At 51.5% G+C, this 16,650-nt stretch overlaps 1 protein-coding gene across 3 annotated transcripts in view; it reads right to left on the reverse strand.

Moving 5' to 3' along the window:
• The window catches only part of PLXNA2 (plexin A2), a 216,027-nt gene that overhangs the window by 3,420 nt on the left and 195,957 nt on the right, over positions 1-16,650 (reverse strand). For 2 of the 3 annotated variants that reach the window (XM_029229414.1, XM_029229415.1), the window contains 11 exons: positions 15,316-15,459; positions 14,806-15,040; positions 12,628-12,770; positions 11,683-11,951; positions 9,730-9,796; positions 9,369-9,515; positions 8,576-8,735; positions 8,106-8,209; positions 4,069-4,168; positions 2,899-3,089; positions 1,362-1,531 (listed from right to left, as the gene is read on the reverse strand). In XM_029229414.1, coding sequence (XP_029085247.1) covers positions 1,362-1,531; positions 2,899-3,089; positions 4,069-4,168; positions 8,106-8,209; positions 8,576-8,735; positions 9,369-9,515; positions 9,730-9,796; positions 11,683-11,951; positions 12,628-12,770; positions 14,806-15,040; positions 15,316-15,459 — 1,730 coding nt within the window. Of the gene's footprint in view, positions 1-1,361; positions 1,532-2,898; positions 3,090-4,068; positions 4,169-8,105; positions 8,210-8,575; positions 8,736-9,368; positions 9,516-9,729; positions 9,797-11,682; positions 11,952-12,627; positions 12,771-14,805; positions 15,041-15,315; positions 15,460-16,650 lie in introns of those variants that run through there. The other variant, XR_003794499.1, reaches the window with a different exon arrangement.

Below are 16,650 nucleotides of genomic sequence, written 5' to 3' on the forward strand. Positions count from 1 at the left end.
GAAGCTTCTAATAGTCTTTCCTTGGACGTTAGGGACCTGAGGTCTGGCTAAGGGGACTCTCCCCACCACAACTGCAGAGTCTGCTCTCCAGGTCAGAGCATTTGTATGACTTGGGCCTGGCCAGAAACAGAGGGCACAGAGATGGGGATAATCCAGAACGTTCTCTTGATTCCCTTGAAATTGCCACTCCCAGCACTGGACTGAGGATCCGTCTAAGCAAAGGGAACAGCCATGGCCCCGGCCCTGGGAATGCAGATGAATGAAAGGCCTGTCCCAGTGACGTGCACTGGAGGCTCCTCACCCCACGACCACCAGAGCCTCTTCATTTCACTCCACTGTGATCAAAGCTGCAGACTTTGGAGCGCTTGGCAACCACAACACCCCGGAAAAGAAGGAATATATGGGGTTCGGGGTTGGGTTTTTCCAAAGTGTTTTGCTGGTTGCTAGGACTTTTGATTCCCAAATAACAGCCGGGGCCCATCTGTGCCGGCTCTGTTTTCCGAGGAGACGGCTGACTCCAGACAGCTGTGTGGGCTGTCTGCCCAACCCAAATGCCTGGACCCCCTCTCTCCCCTCTCTGTGCTCTTTTCCTGAAGGAAGGCTTTTACTCCGGCTCTTGGCCAGGCCCTTTGTGACCTGAAAGTCGGTCTCCAGCGTGGTCTGTGGTCCAGGTTCAAAAACCAGGAGAGAAACGTCTTGCGTGAAGAGCCCGCAGGAGCTGTTTCTCCCAGTGCTGGATTTGGCTGCGGAGGTTACCTTAGGGGAGACAGTCACGCCTGCAGGACGTCCTGCCTGCTGCTTCCTGAAAGCCATGGCGCCGGGGTAATCACTTGGCCTTAAGGGATCACGTTTGCAATGACAACCTCGTAGTTGGTGGGCTCAAGTCTACAGCAGGTGCAAGCTCTCTGCCAGCACTGGCCAACTTCCCCAGGGTCTAAGTTTAATTCAGGGCTTCCCCATTTCAGGAAGTGCCTTAGGTTCTGCCGTGCTCAGAATGCCCCACAACGCCTGTCTGTGAAGCTCTGCTGCTAGGTCTCAGACGTGGCTCTTTGTGTAGGTTCCTCCAGCTCCCTTTCCTAAGAACCAGAAGTTAGGGAGGACAAGGCATGTCCCGGAGAAGGCTCTGAGCCTGGAAGGGCAGAGCTCTGTCCTGGTGCCAGGCTCTATGCCCGGCAGGGCCCACTTGGCGCCTGGGGACCACATCTGCTCTGCGGAGCATATGTTTGTCCCAGGAGCCTTGGATTACTCAGCCACAGCATAGAACAGGCTCCGCCCATCTCCCTGGTCCCTGCTAGTTCTCACGCCCCGCGACTTGCAGCCTCACCAGGCTGCAGCTCTCCCCGGGCTCCCTAGGGGGTTACCAGTTGCTCTTCCAGGTGTGCCGCACATCTGTGTCGTGGATGCTGTGTCTGTCCGCCTGCTCATCCAGGAAATCGAACATGTACTTGATGGCCAGGGGGAGAGCGCTGCCCCGGTGCACGGTGCTGAACAAGGTCTCAAACAAGTCGTCCACGAACTTCTGCAGCGTGCCCTGGTGGAGGGGTGGTGGGAAAGTATGAGGTGGGGGAGGGGGACGGGCAGCAGGCGGGCAGACCAGATGGTGCCTTGGACCGATCCTGCCTTGGAGATTTGTTGCAACGCCAGGCTGTGCAGAGTGTGGTGGGAGTGGGGGTGGGGGTGGGTGTTAGGGAGGTGAGAGGGACTGAATGGGCTGCAGATTCCTGGCTAGAACCTCCTCCAACCTGCGGCCACATGCCACATTTCTGCTTGTGTCCGTGGCAGGCGGGTGTGGGTGTGGGGAGTCTGACTGAAGACAGCAAATGCTCTGAGCCCAGGCTTCCAACGGAGAATGAAGGGCACAGGCTGGTACGAGAGGGTGTCTAAAGAACAAAATGGAGGGCTGGACCTTTCCAGTGGGAACAGGGCAGGACTGCAGAGGGTCTCACAGGAAGGTGTGAAGGGCTCACCATGTTAGTGGCCTGGGATAAGCGGTGTCTGGAGTGGGGACTGGGTGAAGGGTCCAGGTCCAAGAACACTGAGACACAGCCCTGATCACAGGGCCTTGGAGGGTACCTGGGGCAGGGACAAGGCTGGGCCTGGGGCCCACAGTTTGCTCGTTCAAAAATCACCTCTGAAGGTCAGGAAAATGTCCAACCTTTTGGTGTCTCTTTGTTGGTCTCTTATTAGCATATTAGGCAAAGCAAAATTTGAGACGCATGGTCTGATGGTGTATTTCTGAGGCACTTCAGGGAGCAAATCTGAGATGCCACTGTATTAGAATTTCAGCCACATTTTTGTGGGGTCAGTGGGGGACAGTCCTGGCAAATATGGGCTGGATGATTGCTATGCATATATAGGCAAACTTTTCTCTGCTAGGGAGGCTAGAACACAGCTTTAGATCATAGCTTCCAGCACTGCCGCTGCCTCGCTTCCATGAGCATCTGGGGTTAGATGAGATGGGATGGGGAAAGGGAAGCCTTCTCTTGGATACCAGAAGGACCAGGCCTTCACGCTTTTCCTCCCACTGTGGCCAGAAAGTGGGTAGAAAAGACATTGATGGAGGAAGCTGGCATATCTGTCCATCTAATACCAATAAAAAACCCCAATGATTTCCCAAGGGGTGTAGGGGCCCGAGGTGAGACCGTCGACCCTCTGAGGAGTAATGGCGGTCCTATAGGGTGAGCTAGGAGGAAAGATGTCATTGTGATTTTTGCCGAAGGGTAGAGAACAGCAGTGGCCTGATCTCCTGGGAATCCTGCCCCAGACCTGGACCTGCTTGTCCAAATGCATTACCTTGAAGGACAGACTCCATGCTGTCCTTCCTATGCTGTGGGCTGGGTGGGGGGTAGGACACACCTCTGAAGAGGCCTTCCCTGGGCTGGGCAGGGCAGGAATTACCTTGGTGGCCAATAGCCGGGTCAGGTAGATCTCGGACACCATTTTGCTGCCCCGGTCACCCTCCTTCTGGTCCCCATGGTCGTGGTTCTTCACCAGATGCCACACCTTGACCCCACTCTCCAGGTCTGGGGTGATCATGGGGGCCCGAGACCGCAGGCTGTCGGGACTGCCTGTGTACCTGAAGGAGGAGTCTGAGGAGAAGGGGGCAGCGGAGGCCTGTGAGCGACTAATTGTATCATCCTGGCTTGTAGAATCCTTCTAGAATCCCTGCCCACCTGCTGCACTCACTCAGAATAAACCAGTTTCAATTGGAAGGGGACCCTTGGGGTTTCATATTTGGTGGGTTATTTTATCGATCCTTGGTTGGCATGAGAACAGCCTGAAATCTTTTTGTCAAAAGAGGACCTAGAAATTCTGTGAGCTGGAGTGGCCCTTGGGAATTTGGGAGTCCCTCATTCCCGGATGCTTCCAGCAAAGAACAATCAATAGGGAAAATGTCAACCAGATATTCTCATAGAGGCTTTAATAAAAGTCTGGATACTAAGGGCTGTGAGTGGAAATGCTCCCTCTCGGGAGTCGATGAGTTCCTTCTTACTTGGGGCCCAGAATATAAAATTGTCTGAGCCCCTTTTGGAGCTGCCAGCTTCAGTCCTGAGGGTGTCCTTTAGCTGGACAGCCCAAAGCCTAGTGCTATACAGAACCAGAGGAAACAGAGTCAGAGAGAGTGAAACACCACAACCTCATTGCCCAGAGGGCACTGGGGGCCCTAGCACTCCTCAGGGGTGGAAGGGCTAGGATGGCCAATTGACTGCCCAAATTGGGACATGACTGAGAGCTAAAGGGGGCACTGTTAATAATTCAGTCAGGACGATAAGCATAAACTGGGACTGGGTTATGTGAACCCCCCCATCCAAGAGCCTCCCTGGGTGTGGGCCCTTCAAACTCCTTCATTAGACCTGGGCTATCAAAGGAGAGGTGCCGGGTACCACCTGCTGCCACAGCTCTGAGGAGCCAGGCTGCTCCGAGGATGACTGGTCCAGGGAGAAAGGGAAGCCTTTGACTGCAGGCTGGCAGCAGCACGGGGCTCCTGCTGTCAGAAGGGACGGTGAGTAGCCCCTGGGGGCCACAGAAGACTCCACTGGCTGCCCAGGCTACCTTTCTGATCCTCACCGTATCTGCTGATGGATGTCCGGGAGATGCTGGCAGAGGCAGGGATGTTGTAGGAGGAGGTCTGTTTGGGGACCAGAGCCACCACCGATCTGTCTGATACCTGAGAAGGGTATGAGAGATACAGTTCAGGTGAATGTTGGTATCTTGGGGAATAAAATTGTTGAGTACTTCTAGAAAGCTATGGAATGGGTTTTAGGTAGAGCGTAAGGAGATCAGAAATGCTACAAATAACAATTCCTGCTTTTCAATATGGTAGCTACTTGCCACCTGTGGCTATTGGGCTCTTGCAATCCAATCAGTCCAAAGGGAGATGCCCTGTAAGTGGCTGAGCTCAGGTGCGCTATAAATATACAATACACACTGGATTTCAATGGTTTAGGATGAATAAAAGTATACAAACTGTCTCATTAATAATGTTTATATTGATTACATATTCAAATGACAATTATTTTAGTTCAGTTGTGTTAAATAAAACACTAACATTACATTCATCTGCTTATTTTTACTTTTTAAATGTGACTAGTAAAAAATGTAAAGTTATACGTGTGGCTTGCATTGTATTTCTGTTAGAGGGAGCTAGTGTAGCCCAGCCTGCCTTGAGCTCTGTGAGTTACATACAACTATCCCCATTTTAGAGATGAGGAACTGAAGCATTGAGAAGCTAAACGACACCTCCAAGTTCGCACACCTAACACACGATACAGTCAAAATTTGTCGCCCGGACTGTCAGGCTCCAGAGCACATGTTCTCCTCATTGCATCCTAATTTGGGATTTTATTTCAAGACACACTGGTCTGAAGCCCATTTTCCCTTTTGGTTCTGATTTCTTTCTGGCCTGGGTCCTATAATGGCCCAGTCACCTTGAGGGCTTCACCACAAGGCAGCTGCTCTTGGGGAGTCAGCAAGAAAGAAGGTGTCTTGCCTGTCCCCTGTGAGGTTGCCCAGGCTCAGCACCCAGCCTGCAGGGAAAGGGCTGATAAATGAGGAGCCATATTGAAGACATTTGGGGCCATTTTCATTTAAGGTTACCCTCCATCCAATAAAAACAGAGAATCCCCAGAATTGTGGCGATCCAATTAAACCCCTAATGCAGAGGGAATAAAACAGCTATAATAATGTTATGGGCCATAAAACATTCCTATTAAACCATTTTTTACTTTAACAATTTTTATGAACTTTATAAGTTTGATTTATGGCTGCACCAGTCGTAAAACCATCTCTCTGGGTCTTAAATTGTCAGTCCCTCTCTCCCACCAAAAACAAAATTAAATGTTGGGAAGTCAAACTATAAGTGAACATTAGCACTAATGAGATTCCCTGATAGCCAGTTTTAGTAGTGGTGTTTAATTTCACCCTCCCTATAAATCTGCGGGAACCCGGGAAGTTTTTAAAAATCTCTTTGTTAATTAAGATTATGCAGATTTTTCTCCTGTAGGGGCTCCAAGGACCTTTGACTCCTGGGAGGGTAACAAGAGGTTGATGCTTTGACTTGATGGCATAAAGCTGCAGGGTCCAGGGCTCTTCACAGTTGTCTGGAAGATGCCAATGCGTAGTTACTTCCCAGTTGGGGCGGCTCCCCAGACTGCAGGCAGCTTGTACCATCAGCACTAGGTCTGCAAAGGAGGGGGGGCTCCCCTGGCGGCGCAGTGGTTGAGAGTCCACCTGCCGATGCAGGGAACACGGGTTCGTGCCCCGGTCTGGGAGGATCCTACATGTCGCAGAGCAGCTGGGCCCGTGAGCCATGGCCGCTGAGCCTGCATGTCCGGAGCCTCCTGTGCTCCGCAACGGGAGAGGCCACAGCAGTGAGAGGCCCGCGTACCAAAAAAAAAAAAAAAGGAGGGGGAACTCTCCACCTAGGACTTTCAGGAACTCTCTTTGCAATTGAAATGATACACGAAAGCCTGGCAGGAGCAAGGGTTTATTCTCCCAGGGAGAACAGATTATGTTATCATTTATGGCTTGTTGTCACCTAAAGGGAGATTCGCAAGGTGACTGGAATGACCACAGTTCAACTGAATTCCAGGTCTCATCACTAAATCTCCCTTGTCCTTAGTCTCCAGTCTTTCTCTTGACCAACAGGTGATGCAAACCCATGGGCAAGATGCCTGGCTGGGTCTGACCATGCCTCTGCACTTCGTAGCTACATGACTTCGGGAAAGTCACTTAACTTCTCTGCGCCTCAGTTGTCTCATGTGTCAAAGGGGATAATAATCGAGTCTAGGTTTGTTGTGAGGATTAAAGGCATTAGGACACGTAGAGGCTGGGAGCAGTGGTGCCTGGCGCCCAGTGACACTCAGTAACTGCTGGCATTACTGTTGCTATTATGAACATCATCATCATTGTCTCCCAAAGGGAAGAATAATCCCTCTTGTCCCCTGTCACTCAGGGCTAGCGTGTGGGAAGAGCCTTGCGCAAAGTAAAGCTCGGTAAATATTTGAGGAATGAATGAATACATGAATGATAAATGACATCGGGGAATTCAAAGTGCTCTGTAACATGAGCACTGTTAGAACAGAATATTCCATTCTTCTGATTGGGAGTCATAGGACAGACAGACCAGTAACAAGCATTAGAGCACCAAAGACAGAAGAGCGGCCCTATTCCTGCCCTGGAGAAACTTACAATTTGGGGGCATAATGCTCATTTCTTTTGCACTTTCTTCTTCGGTTCTAATTGGTTCATTAAAACTGTTCTACTAAAGCCCAGTGTGAAGTGGGGTTGGGGGCTGGGGCGGGATCAACAGAGTGACTATAGCTACTGTGGAGTGGTATATACATCCTGGTATACCTCACCTGCGGTTGCTCATACTTCCAACCACCTTCACAATTTGGGGTCATATCTCCATTCACTGATGAGGAACCCAAGGTTTAGGGAGATTAAAGTCACATCACCAGTGAGTGGGGAAGCAGGGGTTTAAATAGAACTCACAAATCCTTTTCTCTGCCCACTATACCACACTTACTCCATTTAGGGAGGGGGTCCAGGCAGACTGTCAGCATGGGAAATGCAGGCCAGTAAGGGGGATGGAGCCTGGAAGGGAGCATTTTGGGGTTTCCCCAGTGCCCCTCTCTTTCCTCTGTGCCCCAAGAGGCTCCCAGGCAGGTCCTGCTGGCTGTTAGGACCCCCAGCCTCCTGGTCGTTGGCAACTCAGTGCTTAAGAACCCAGCCTGCCAGCCCCGCCGCACCCTCCCCGTGTGAGGCAGGGACAGAGGATCACGTTATTAACCAGGCAATCCCACAGGGTCCTGCTGCCCAAGGCGCTTCCTCTGGTTGGTTTAATTTCCCTCACTGTTGCTCATCTCCAGCTTCTATTTTAGTATGTTTTTCGAATCCTAACCAGCCTACCCGAGCTTAATCTTACAGAGACCCCCAGCTGTGAGTGGTTACCATGAGAAGCAAGCGGGGTTGAGAGTAGATACCTCTCGGGATCTTTTGTTCTTTTGCTGAGTTTTTTTTTTTTTTTTTTTTTTTGACTGTTCCATTCAATGTGTCTGCCGGTGTGCTAAACACTCTACCTACTATATTCAATCTATTCCTCACAACTTTATGGGGCAGGGATCACATTAACTCCATTTTACAGATGAGAAGAATGAGAGCTTAAGCAACTTCCCCAGGGACACCAGCTAGTAAGTGGCAGAATATAAGACCCAAGTCCCTGCTTCGTGGCAGGTGAGACGTGTAAGCCGCGTTAGTAAGAAAGCAAAGAGAAAGCAGCAGGAGACTATGACGCTGTCTGTGAAAGATGCCATTTTTCTGCAGGCGAAGAGCTACACTCTGTACAGGATGGGAATGTCCAGCCCAACCCCACACCAGTTCAGCCAGTTTCTCAGGGTGAGTCTGGACACTCGTGTTTTTGACAGCTTCCCCCAGTGATTCTAATCAGCAGCTGTGGCTGAGAATCACTGCTCTAGACTCAGGCAGGAGGTGGAGAGGGGAGATAAGAGAACCCTTTTAGGGCTTTGAGGGCCTTAGAGCAAACCTTAGAAGGAGGGGGCATTCTGGGAGGGCGGGTCCCTGACGCAAAGCCCTGCCCTCACCTGATAGTGCATCAGCGTGTTGAGCCGCTTCCAGTCACCCTCGATCTTGGTGGTGATGTCCTCGTCCTGCAGCACGACCCGGGCAATCCGGCCTTGACGCCACTCTGGGTGGAGGGGTGGTGCAGGAGCAGTGTGAGGGGCGGGGGCCGGGACTGCCCAGTCGTGGGGTCCTCTAGGGGCCTGGCAACCCCGGCTCCCTCAAGCTGGTGCAATGACAGTGTTTCAGGCGTCTGGGTCTCCGGGGGTGTCAATGCTGGCAAAAGCATGGGCCTCCCCAGAGGTGGCCACATCTGAGTGGGCAGTGTTTCAGGCACGCATTTCACCTGGCCCCTCACCTGGACGGGACCCAGTCATGCCCCGACGAGGGGCTGTCTGCGGGGCAGGGCTTCCCCCGCCCCCCCCCCAACCCCTGCCATAGCCCAAATGCCCTCCTGGAAGTTGCCCTCACACTCCAAGGCCAGGTTTCCTACCCAAGTCCATGTCAACAGCCCTCGGCCGCTGGGAGTAGGGCACGTTCTTGTAGACGGCATCGAGAATCTTCTCTTTGACCTGCGTGATGGTGTCACAGTTCAACACCTTCACTGGGATCTCCGGACTGTTCTCGTTGTCAGGGTTGACGCAGTTCAGGATCTACAGGTGGCGATGGAAGAGGGACAGGATGCGAGTTGAAGGAGCCATTTGGGGGAGAGGGCGTGAGGCCCTGGAGCCTTCTCTTACCCAGGCTCCCCCTCCTCACAGGAGAAACGGGTGTCCCTCTGTCTGTGTCTCAGTTTCTCTCACCTTCCAGCCATCTGCCAATGACAGCTTGAGTCCTTCTGCCCACTTCTCTTTCTCAGAGAGACAGGACTCTACTTTCTAGCCCCTGATGGCTTAGGGGAGGCTGTCATCCTGGGTGGAGACGTCCTGGGGGATCAGGGGTGCCTCCAGGGGTTTCAAGGGCTGGCCTCCCACTTCCCCGAAGCCTCTATATTAGAGATCAGCAGACTTCTTCCCCGTAATGCTAATTTCCCCACAGCTAATGCTGAGTGATCTAGGGTAAATGCAGGCAATGCAAGCTCTTTAGGCCCACCCAATGAGATAGGGGAGGAGGGGCCCAGGCCTGTGTGTCCGCCCTTGGGACACTTGGCATGCCCCCTGGACTGGTCCCCAGGCCGGCCTCCCAGCCTCTTTATTGACCCCTCAAACTGTCTTTGTGGTGAGAAGGCAGAGCACGGATTAGAGGCAGGAGGTCCGTGCTGTCCCCTGGGCTTCCTGCCTCCTCACCAGGGTCTTGTACTCGATCTGCTGCCGGATGAGCTTGTCCTCACTCAGGGAGTAGCGGGCCTCGCCCGTGATGGCATCGATGGGGCCCTTCTCCATCTGCTGCTTGATGGCGCAGTACAGCATGAAGAGCGGCTCCCCCGCACACTCCTGTGGGCGGACGCAGGGCGTAGGTGGCGGGGTACCAGCCTCCTTCCCTCCCTCTCCTGACCCTATTTCTAGGCCCGCTTGGCTTTGGGGCACCCAGCCAGGTAGGTTTCTGTTCCTAAGGGGGGGTCCCCATGCAGCCCTGATGGCCAGGCTCAGAGGGGCAGCTCCCCATCTTGCTCTCAACTCCCAGTTCCTGTCTCACTCCCAGTCTCACCTTCAGGAACTTGTGCAGGAGGAAGGCAAACCAATTGGTCAGCATCTTCTCAGCTACGGACTCTGTCCTGGGGAGGCAGAAGGGATAAGGGCAGTCCTTTATGGAGGGGTCTAAGGGTGGGGGTGTGCCTAGCTTGTTGTGTGGACTAGGGTTCAAGAGAACAAGGGCATGAAAGAAGCCAGGGCTGGGGGCCAGGACACTGTGTCCTGTCCCAACGCTACCAGTAATGAGAAGTGAGACCTTGGGCTAGAGGCTTCTTTCTGGACCTCAATTTCCAGCAAAAATGGAGTGGTGCTATGGGTCTGCAGACACAGGGACCAAGAATACCATCCTCTTACCCTCTTCCAGCCTCAGGGTGATGGAGTTTCTATGTTCCTTTGGGATTTCCTGCATGTCTGAATATTTGCATGTCCACAAGGTCCCTGGTACCTTCCCCTCCAAACAGAGTCAGACTGCCTGGGTTCAAATCCTGACTCTGCTGCGTACTGGCCTGTGTGATCTTGAGTAAGTCATTTCCTCTCTCTGGGTTCAGTTTCCCCATGTCTAAATGGGGATGATAATAATAACCATCATCATCATCTATCCCACAGGGTTGTTGTCAGGGTTGAATGAATTAATGTATGTAAAGCGCTAAGAATAGTGCATATACCTGCTCGCTGTCATCACTGTCCTGCGGGGTCGTGGATCCCAGACCCTCAGGTAAAGAGCAGTGTGTGCAAGTGTTTAGCTGACAGGGGATCTGCCTCTGTAAGCACCGCCCCTTCGTCCTGCCCCACCCCCATCGTCCCAGGCTGCAGACCTGGGGACCTGCGAAGGGACGAAGCGGCTGTGACAGACCCGCAGTGAGGGGGATGCCGGGGGGTGTTTTAACTCGCTGCACGTGGTGCAAATAACACCCTCCGGTTGCCGTAAATCCCAGGCATTTGCCAGGGCTGCTCAGCAATGCGGGCCTGGGAGAGAGTGACAATGGCAGGAGAAATTGTGGCTCTCTCCCTGGCCCCTCCCAGCACCCTCTCCCTGCATTGTGCCTGAGATTAGCTCTAATTTAAATACAACTGTTCTTAATGAGAGTTTCTAATGCTCAGATTGGCAGAATGGGGGCTCTGTACTCATAAAACAAAGCTATTCTTTCTCCCTCCTCACCCCACATGGGGTCTGGAAGCCTGAGGTCTTGCAAGGAGAAGGCTGCCGAGAAGGCAGTGAAATGGAGGTGGCACATTCCAAGCCCTGCTGCCAGCTGAGCTCCAAAGCTGTGCTGGGCTCCCCAGGGCCCCCAGAGAGGGTAGGCTCGGGGATGGATGGCCAAGGTCTCTGACCCTCTTCCCTGCCAGGAAAATGGCAACCGAGGAGGGAGTGGTGGTGAATGCTGGTGATTCAGATCCAGGAAGCCGGGCACTGATGGGAGAGGCCACACCATATCTCCAGCCGGGTGCTGTCCAACAGAGCCCCTGCTATGATGGGAACGGCCTCTATCTGTGCTTCCAATATGGCGGCCACTGAGCCCTTGGGATGCAGTTAGCGCAATGGAGGAACTGAATTTTACGTTTTCTTTTAAATTAATGGTCACGTGTGCTACTGTGTTGGACAGTGAAACCCGGGATGCATGGGGAGGGAGACTTCAAGACAGGTATTATTAGTGCCATTTTGTTCACGAGGAAACTAAACAGCAGAGTGGCCACATCACTGGCCCAAGATCACACGACTAGCAGGTAGCAGAGCCGGGGTTCAAGCTCAGACGCTCTGAGGCCTGTGCTCCTGCATCACGCTCAGCACCTGCAGACACGGCACAGCCACCCGGACTGAAGGAAGATGAGACTCTGCACTGGGAGCTGCAGGGACACAGGCCTTCCTGGGGAGGGGCGCCTTCTCGTGGGACCCACACTAACCAGCCCTGCCCCCACCGCCCCGGACGTCCCTGTTTAGATGCCTCCCCGCCCCTGGCGCAGGTCAGACCTCCGGAGAAGCAGCTTGGGGTGGTTCTTGTTCTCCAGGTTCTTATCGATGAGGTCGGAGAGCAGCTGCTTGAGGACGTCGGTGGCGTACTCCAGGCGGCCCTGCAGGCCGGTCATGATGAGCGAGGCCACGTTGCCACGGTCCCGCATGGAGAAGCTGCGCTGCAGCTCCAGGGTGCGGATGAAGGTCAGCAGGAACACCTTGTTGTTGATGAGCTGGGCGAAGAGCTTCAGGGCCTTCTCCACGTGCTGCTGCCCGTTGCCCTGCACCTGGGATGGGTGTGATGGGCGTGGCTTCAGAGGACGAGCTTCCGGCTCTCCGGGAGGGTGTTGGCTGATGACGATGCCAGCTATAGGACCCTCTCCATGACGCCTGTAACCGCCCCACCCTCGGTGATGTAGGAATAACTGGTCTCTGAGGTCTGCAGTCTGCTCTGACTTCCCCCTGGGTTGAGAGGGTTGGGCTCCAGGTAGAGACCTCAGAAAGGATGCTATTCATCTGATTTTCCCAAGGATGCAACACAATAGGAGATACCGCAGCAGACTAGCTTGGTTTACTAGTCTCCCCTTAATCTCCTCTGTCCTGATTTATTATCTTTAGTAAAACAAACTGAGAAATGAAAAAAACAAGCCTCACAGAATCATAGGTCTTTCCTTAAGCCAGCTTAAATCCATTCGGAAATGAGGCAGAATCTTAGTTAATTCAGTCATTAATTAAAAAATGACAAATAATCAGCTTTCCCCTGGAATCATCCCAAAGAGCCTGGGTGCCCCCCCGGCTGTGATTTTCCTGGTTGGAAATATCCCCGTTACGGTGATGCTTCTACAAGCTATTTCTCCTCCTCACTCCTGACCTTCTTATGAGCACTGGGCCCCATTGGCATTTCCTAGGAAACCCAGGCCCCACGTCCCTGCTGGGCAGCTGGGCGAGGGAGGCGGGTGTTACCTCCAGCTCACGCAGGACGGGATGGTCCTCAATGCCGGGGAATAGGACTCGCATAGCATAGGTCCGATAGTCCAGGTAGGGGATTCCTGAGCGGTCCAGGTCACTGGTCAGCTCGTTGATGTCTGTCTGGAGCTCGGCAAAAGCTATGAAAGTGCAGTGGAGACAGGGAAGCTCAGGAGGGGAATGCAGGACGGGGAAGGGAAAGGCGGGAGAAGTTCGTGGAGGAGGGAAGGGCCAGGTGTAGAGACAGGGAGGGTTATAGGCGTGCATCTCCAGGGGCGATGACATATCTCCAGTCTGCCTTTCTTAGGTGGTGGGACTATGGGTGATTTTTATATTATTTCCTCCTCTATGCTTACCTATAATTTTGAATTTTCTTTCTATGTATTATAAGTGTAGTTAAAACAAAGGAAGCCCACGACTTGGGTCGTGCAGGTGATACAGGTGCTAGAAGCAGGTGAGAGACAGTGGTCGGACAGATCAAACAAAGACCAGAATAGGTAGCTTTGCTCCCCTTTTCCAAGGAAGAGAATAAACCAAGATGCAAAAACCTTGGGGGAAAATGAAAATCAAAACCACCATGAGATACCACTTCATACCCATTAGGATGGCTATTATAAAAAAAGTGGAAAATAACATGTGTTGGCCAGGATGTGGAAAAACTGGAACCCTCATATCTTGCTAGAGGGAATGTAAAGTGGTACAGCTGCTCTGGAAACCAATTTTGTGATTCCTCCAAAAATTAAACATAGAATTACCAAATGACCCAGCAATTCCTCTCCTACATATACACCCAAAAGAACTGAAAGCAGGGACTTGAACAGATGCTTGTACCCTCACGTTCACAGCAGCATTATTCATGATACCGAAAGGTGGAAACAACCCAAATGTCCATTGACAGATAAATTGATAAGTAAAATGTGGTTTATATACCCAATGGACTATTATTTAGCCTTAAAAAGGAATGACGTTCTCTCAAATGCTACAACATGGATGAACCTTAAAGACATGATGCTAAGTGAAATAAACCAAACACAAAGGGACAAATACTGTGTGATGCCATTTATATGAGTTTCCTAGAGTAGTCAAATTTGTAGAGACAGAAAGTGGGAGAGGAGGATGAGGGATTATTGTTTCATGAGTACAGAGTTTCAGTTGGGGAAAATGTGGAAGTTCTGGAGATGGATGGTGGTGATGGTCACACGATACTGTGAATGTACTTAATGCCTCTTAATCTCTTTTTAAATAACCAGTTAACTTCTGTGCACAGAAGTGGAGAGAGCACTAGGGTGCAAAGATAAGAAAGTTAAAACGGTAAATGTTATGTTATATATATTTAACATTCACACTTGCACACGAACGAAACTGAGAGCACCACCAAACCCAGACTCAGGGAGCCCTGACCACCAGGCCCTTGGCCAAACAGGGGCTTCCCCTTGGTGGCAGACCTGTCTCCTGACGCCCTCCTTGCTCCTCCACAGCCCTGGCGCTGGGAGGAGCCTGGCCCACTTTGCCCCAGCCCAGCTCTTCCCTTTCATCCAGCAGAGGGCTTGTTCTGATCTTGACGTTTGCAGCAAAAGGAGAAGTCTTTTGATTCCTAATTGAGATGTTTACCCAGGGAGTCTTCCAGGTCCTCAGCCCAAGGGGACACCAGGTAGCTGCGGTTGCTTGGGAGACAGAAGAAACACTGTCTCCACCACCACAGCCTGGGATGCCCCGCAAGTGGCCTTCAGAGGCTCAGCCTGCAGTACTGGCTGAAGCCACAATGTGGGGGAGGGGATGGGGTGGAAGGGAGGGCATGTGCTCTCACCTTTCCTGCTGCTCCAAGGCAGCCAGGCAAAAGGAGCTGTCACTCCTACGTGGGGAGCCAGAGTCTGAGGCAACAGGGCCCAGGAGGCTCTGACTGTGGGGAGGCTGCGGTCCCGGGAAGGAGAGTAGGCTGGGCCAGACTGTGGGATGAGTCAGGGCACAGGGGGACAGAATAATGGGATCAGGTCTGGGGCCTTACTGTGGGCATTTTAAGGGCAAAGGAAGTTTAAGAGAAAACAGAGGTCAAAGTGGAGCAGGGTGGCTTGTGGTAGAAGAGATGGGAGCAAAGATGAGAGCTGTTTTAGGCAGGGGGGTAATAAGGCTGGTGAGGAAAGAGGGTCCCAGAAACGAGGGAGTGCCTCCACTTACCTTCCTTACACTCCAGGGCCACACGGGACTCCAGGTTGTCCATCTGCATTTGGAGCCGCTTGAGAGTGAGGTCATTTTCTCGAGACTTGCGCTTGTAGGCGATGAGCACAATGATGACGATGATGAGCAGTAGGCTGCCGCCTGCCGCGATGCTGACGATGGCTGGCAGGGTCAGCAAGCTATCTGAGATGACACTCACCGAGCCGGGCGAGAATACCATGCCACCCACGTGGACCTGTGTATGGCACACACACAGTCGCTGTAGAGCCCTGGCATCCAATCCTTCTCGATTCAGAAAGGGCATGAGAGACCACAACCACACAGTGCAGTCTGGATACAAAACAACTTCCTGCTTATCATCTGCCTTTCTTTTCTTGTGTTCTTAGCTCCTACCCCTTTTAATGTAGGACTTTGTGATGAGGAGATATGGAGGAGGTTGAAGACCCTTTCTTTATGACAGATTATACATGAAAGATGAGGAGGGGAGGAATAATAAGAGGGTTCACTCACCATGACCTTGTGCTGCCCAGTGAGGTTGGGAGGCTCGCAGAGCAGTTGAGTCTCGGACACAGTGACAGTGCATGGGGTCTCTCCAATCAGCACGGTGTAGTTGAGTTTGGCCCCTCCAGAAGCAGGAGGGCAGAGGTTTTTGCCCTGTAGGTAAGAGCAATCTTAATAGGAATAATTGACACATGTGCACAGAAGTTAATTGGTTATTTAAAAAGAGATTAAGACCAGTCCCTCCCATCAGGAAGCTTCCACAAGCCTCTTAGATAGCCTCATCCACCAGAGAGCAGACAGCAGAAGCAAGAAGAACTACAATCCTGCAGCCTGTGGAACAAAAACCACATTCACAGAAAAATAGACAAGATGAAAGGGCAGAGGGCTATGTACCAGATGAAGGAACAAGATAAAACCCCAGAAAAACAACTTAATGAAGTGGAAATAGGCAACCTTCCAGAAAAAGAATTCAGAATAATGATAGTGAGGATGATCCAGGACCTCGGAAAAAGAATGGAGGCAAAGATTGAGAAGATGGAAGAAATGTTTAACAAAGACCTAGAAGAAATAAAGAACAAACAAACAGAGATGAACAATACAATAACTGAAATGAAAACTACACTAGAAGGAATCAATAGCAGAATAACTGAGGCAGAAGAACGGATAAGTGACCTGGAAGACAGAATGGTAGAATTCACTGCTGCGGAACAGTGAATGAAAAAGAAATGAAGAAGAATGAAAAGAATGAAGAATGAAAAGAAATGAAGAGAGCCTAAGAGACCTCTGGGAAAACATTAAACGCAACAACATTCGCATTATAGCGGTCCCAGAAGGAGAAGAGAGAGAGAAAGGACCCGAGAAAATATTAGAAGAGATTATAGTCAAACACCTCCCTAACATGGGAAACGAAATAGCCAGCCAAGTCCAGGAAGCACAGAGAGTCCCATACAGGATAAACCCAAGGAGAAACACGCCGAGACACATAGTAATCAAATTGGCAAAAATTAAAGGCAAAGAAAAATTATTGAAAGCAGCAAGGGGAAAACGACAAATAGCATACAAGGGAACTCCCATAAGGTTAACAGCTGATATCTCAGCAGAAACTCTACAAGCCAGAAGGGAGTGGCAGGATATACTTAAAGTGATGAAAGGGAAGAACCTACAACCAAGATTACTCTACCCAGCAAGGATCTCACTCAGATCCGATGGAGAAATCAAAAGCTTTACAGACAAGCAAAAGCTAAGAGAATTCAGCACCACCTAACCAACAAACACTAAAGGAACTTCTCTAACTGGGAAACACAAGAGAAGAAAAGGACCTACAAAAACAAACCCAAAACAATT

Source organism: Monodon monoceros, unplaced genomic scaffold (genome assembly GCF_005190385.1).
Source record: "Monodon monoceros isolate NGI ecotype Baffin Bay Population unplaced genomic scaffold, NGI_Narwhal_1 Super_Scaffold_18, whole genome shotgun sequence".
NCBI lineage: Eukaryota > Metazoa > Chordata > Mammalia > Artiodactyla > Monodontidae > Monodon > Monodon monoceros.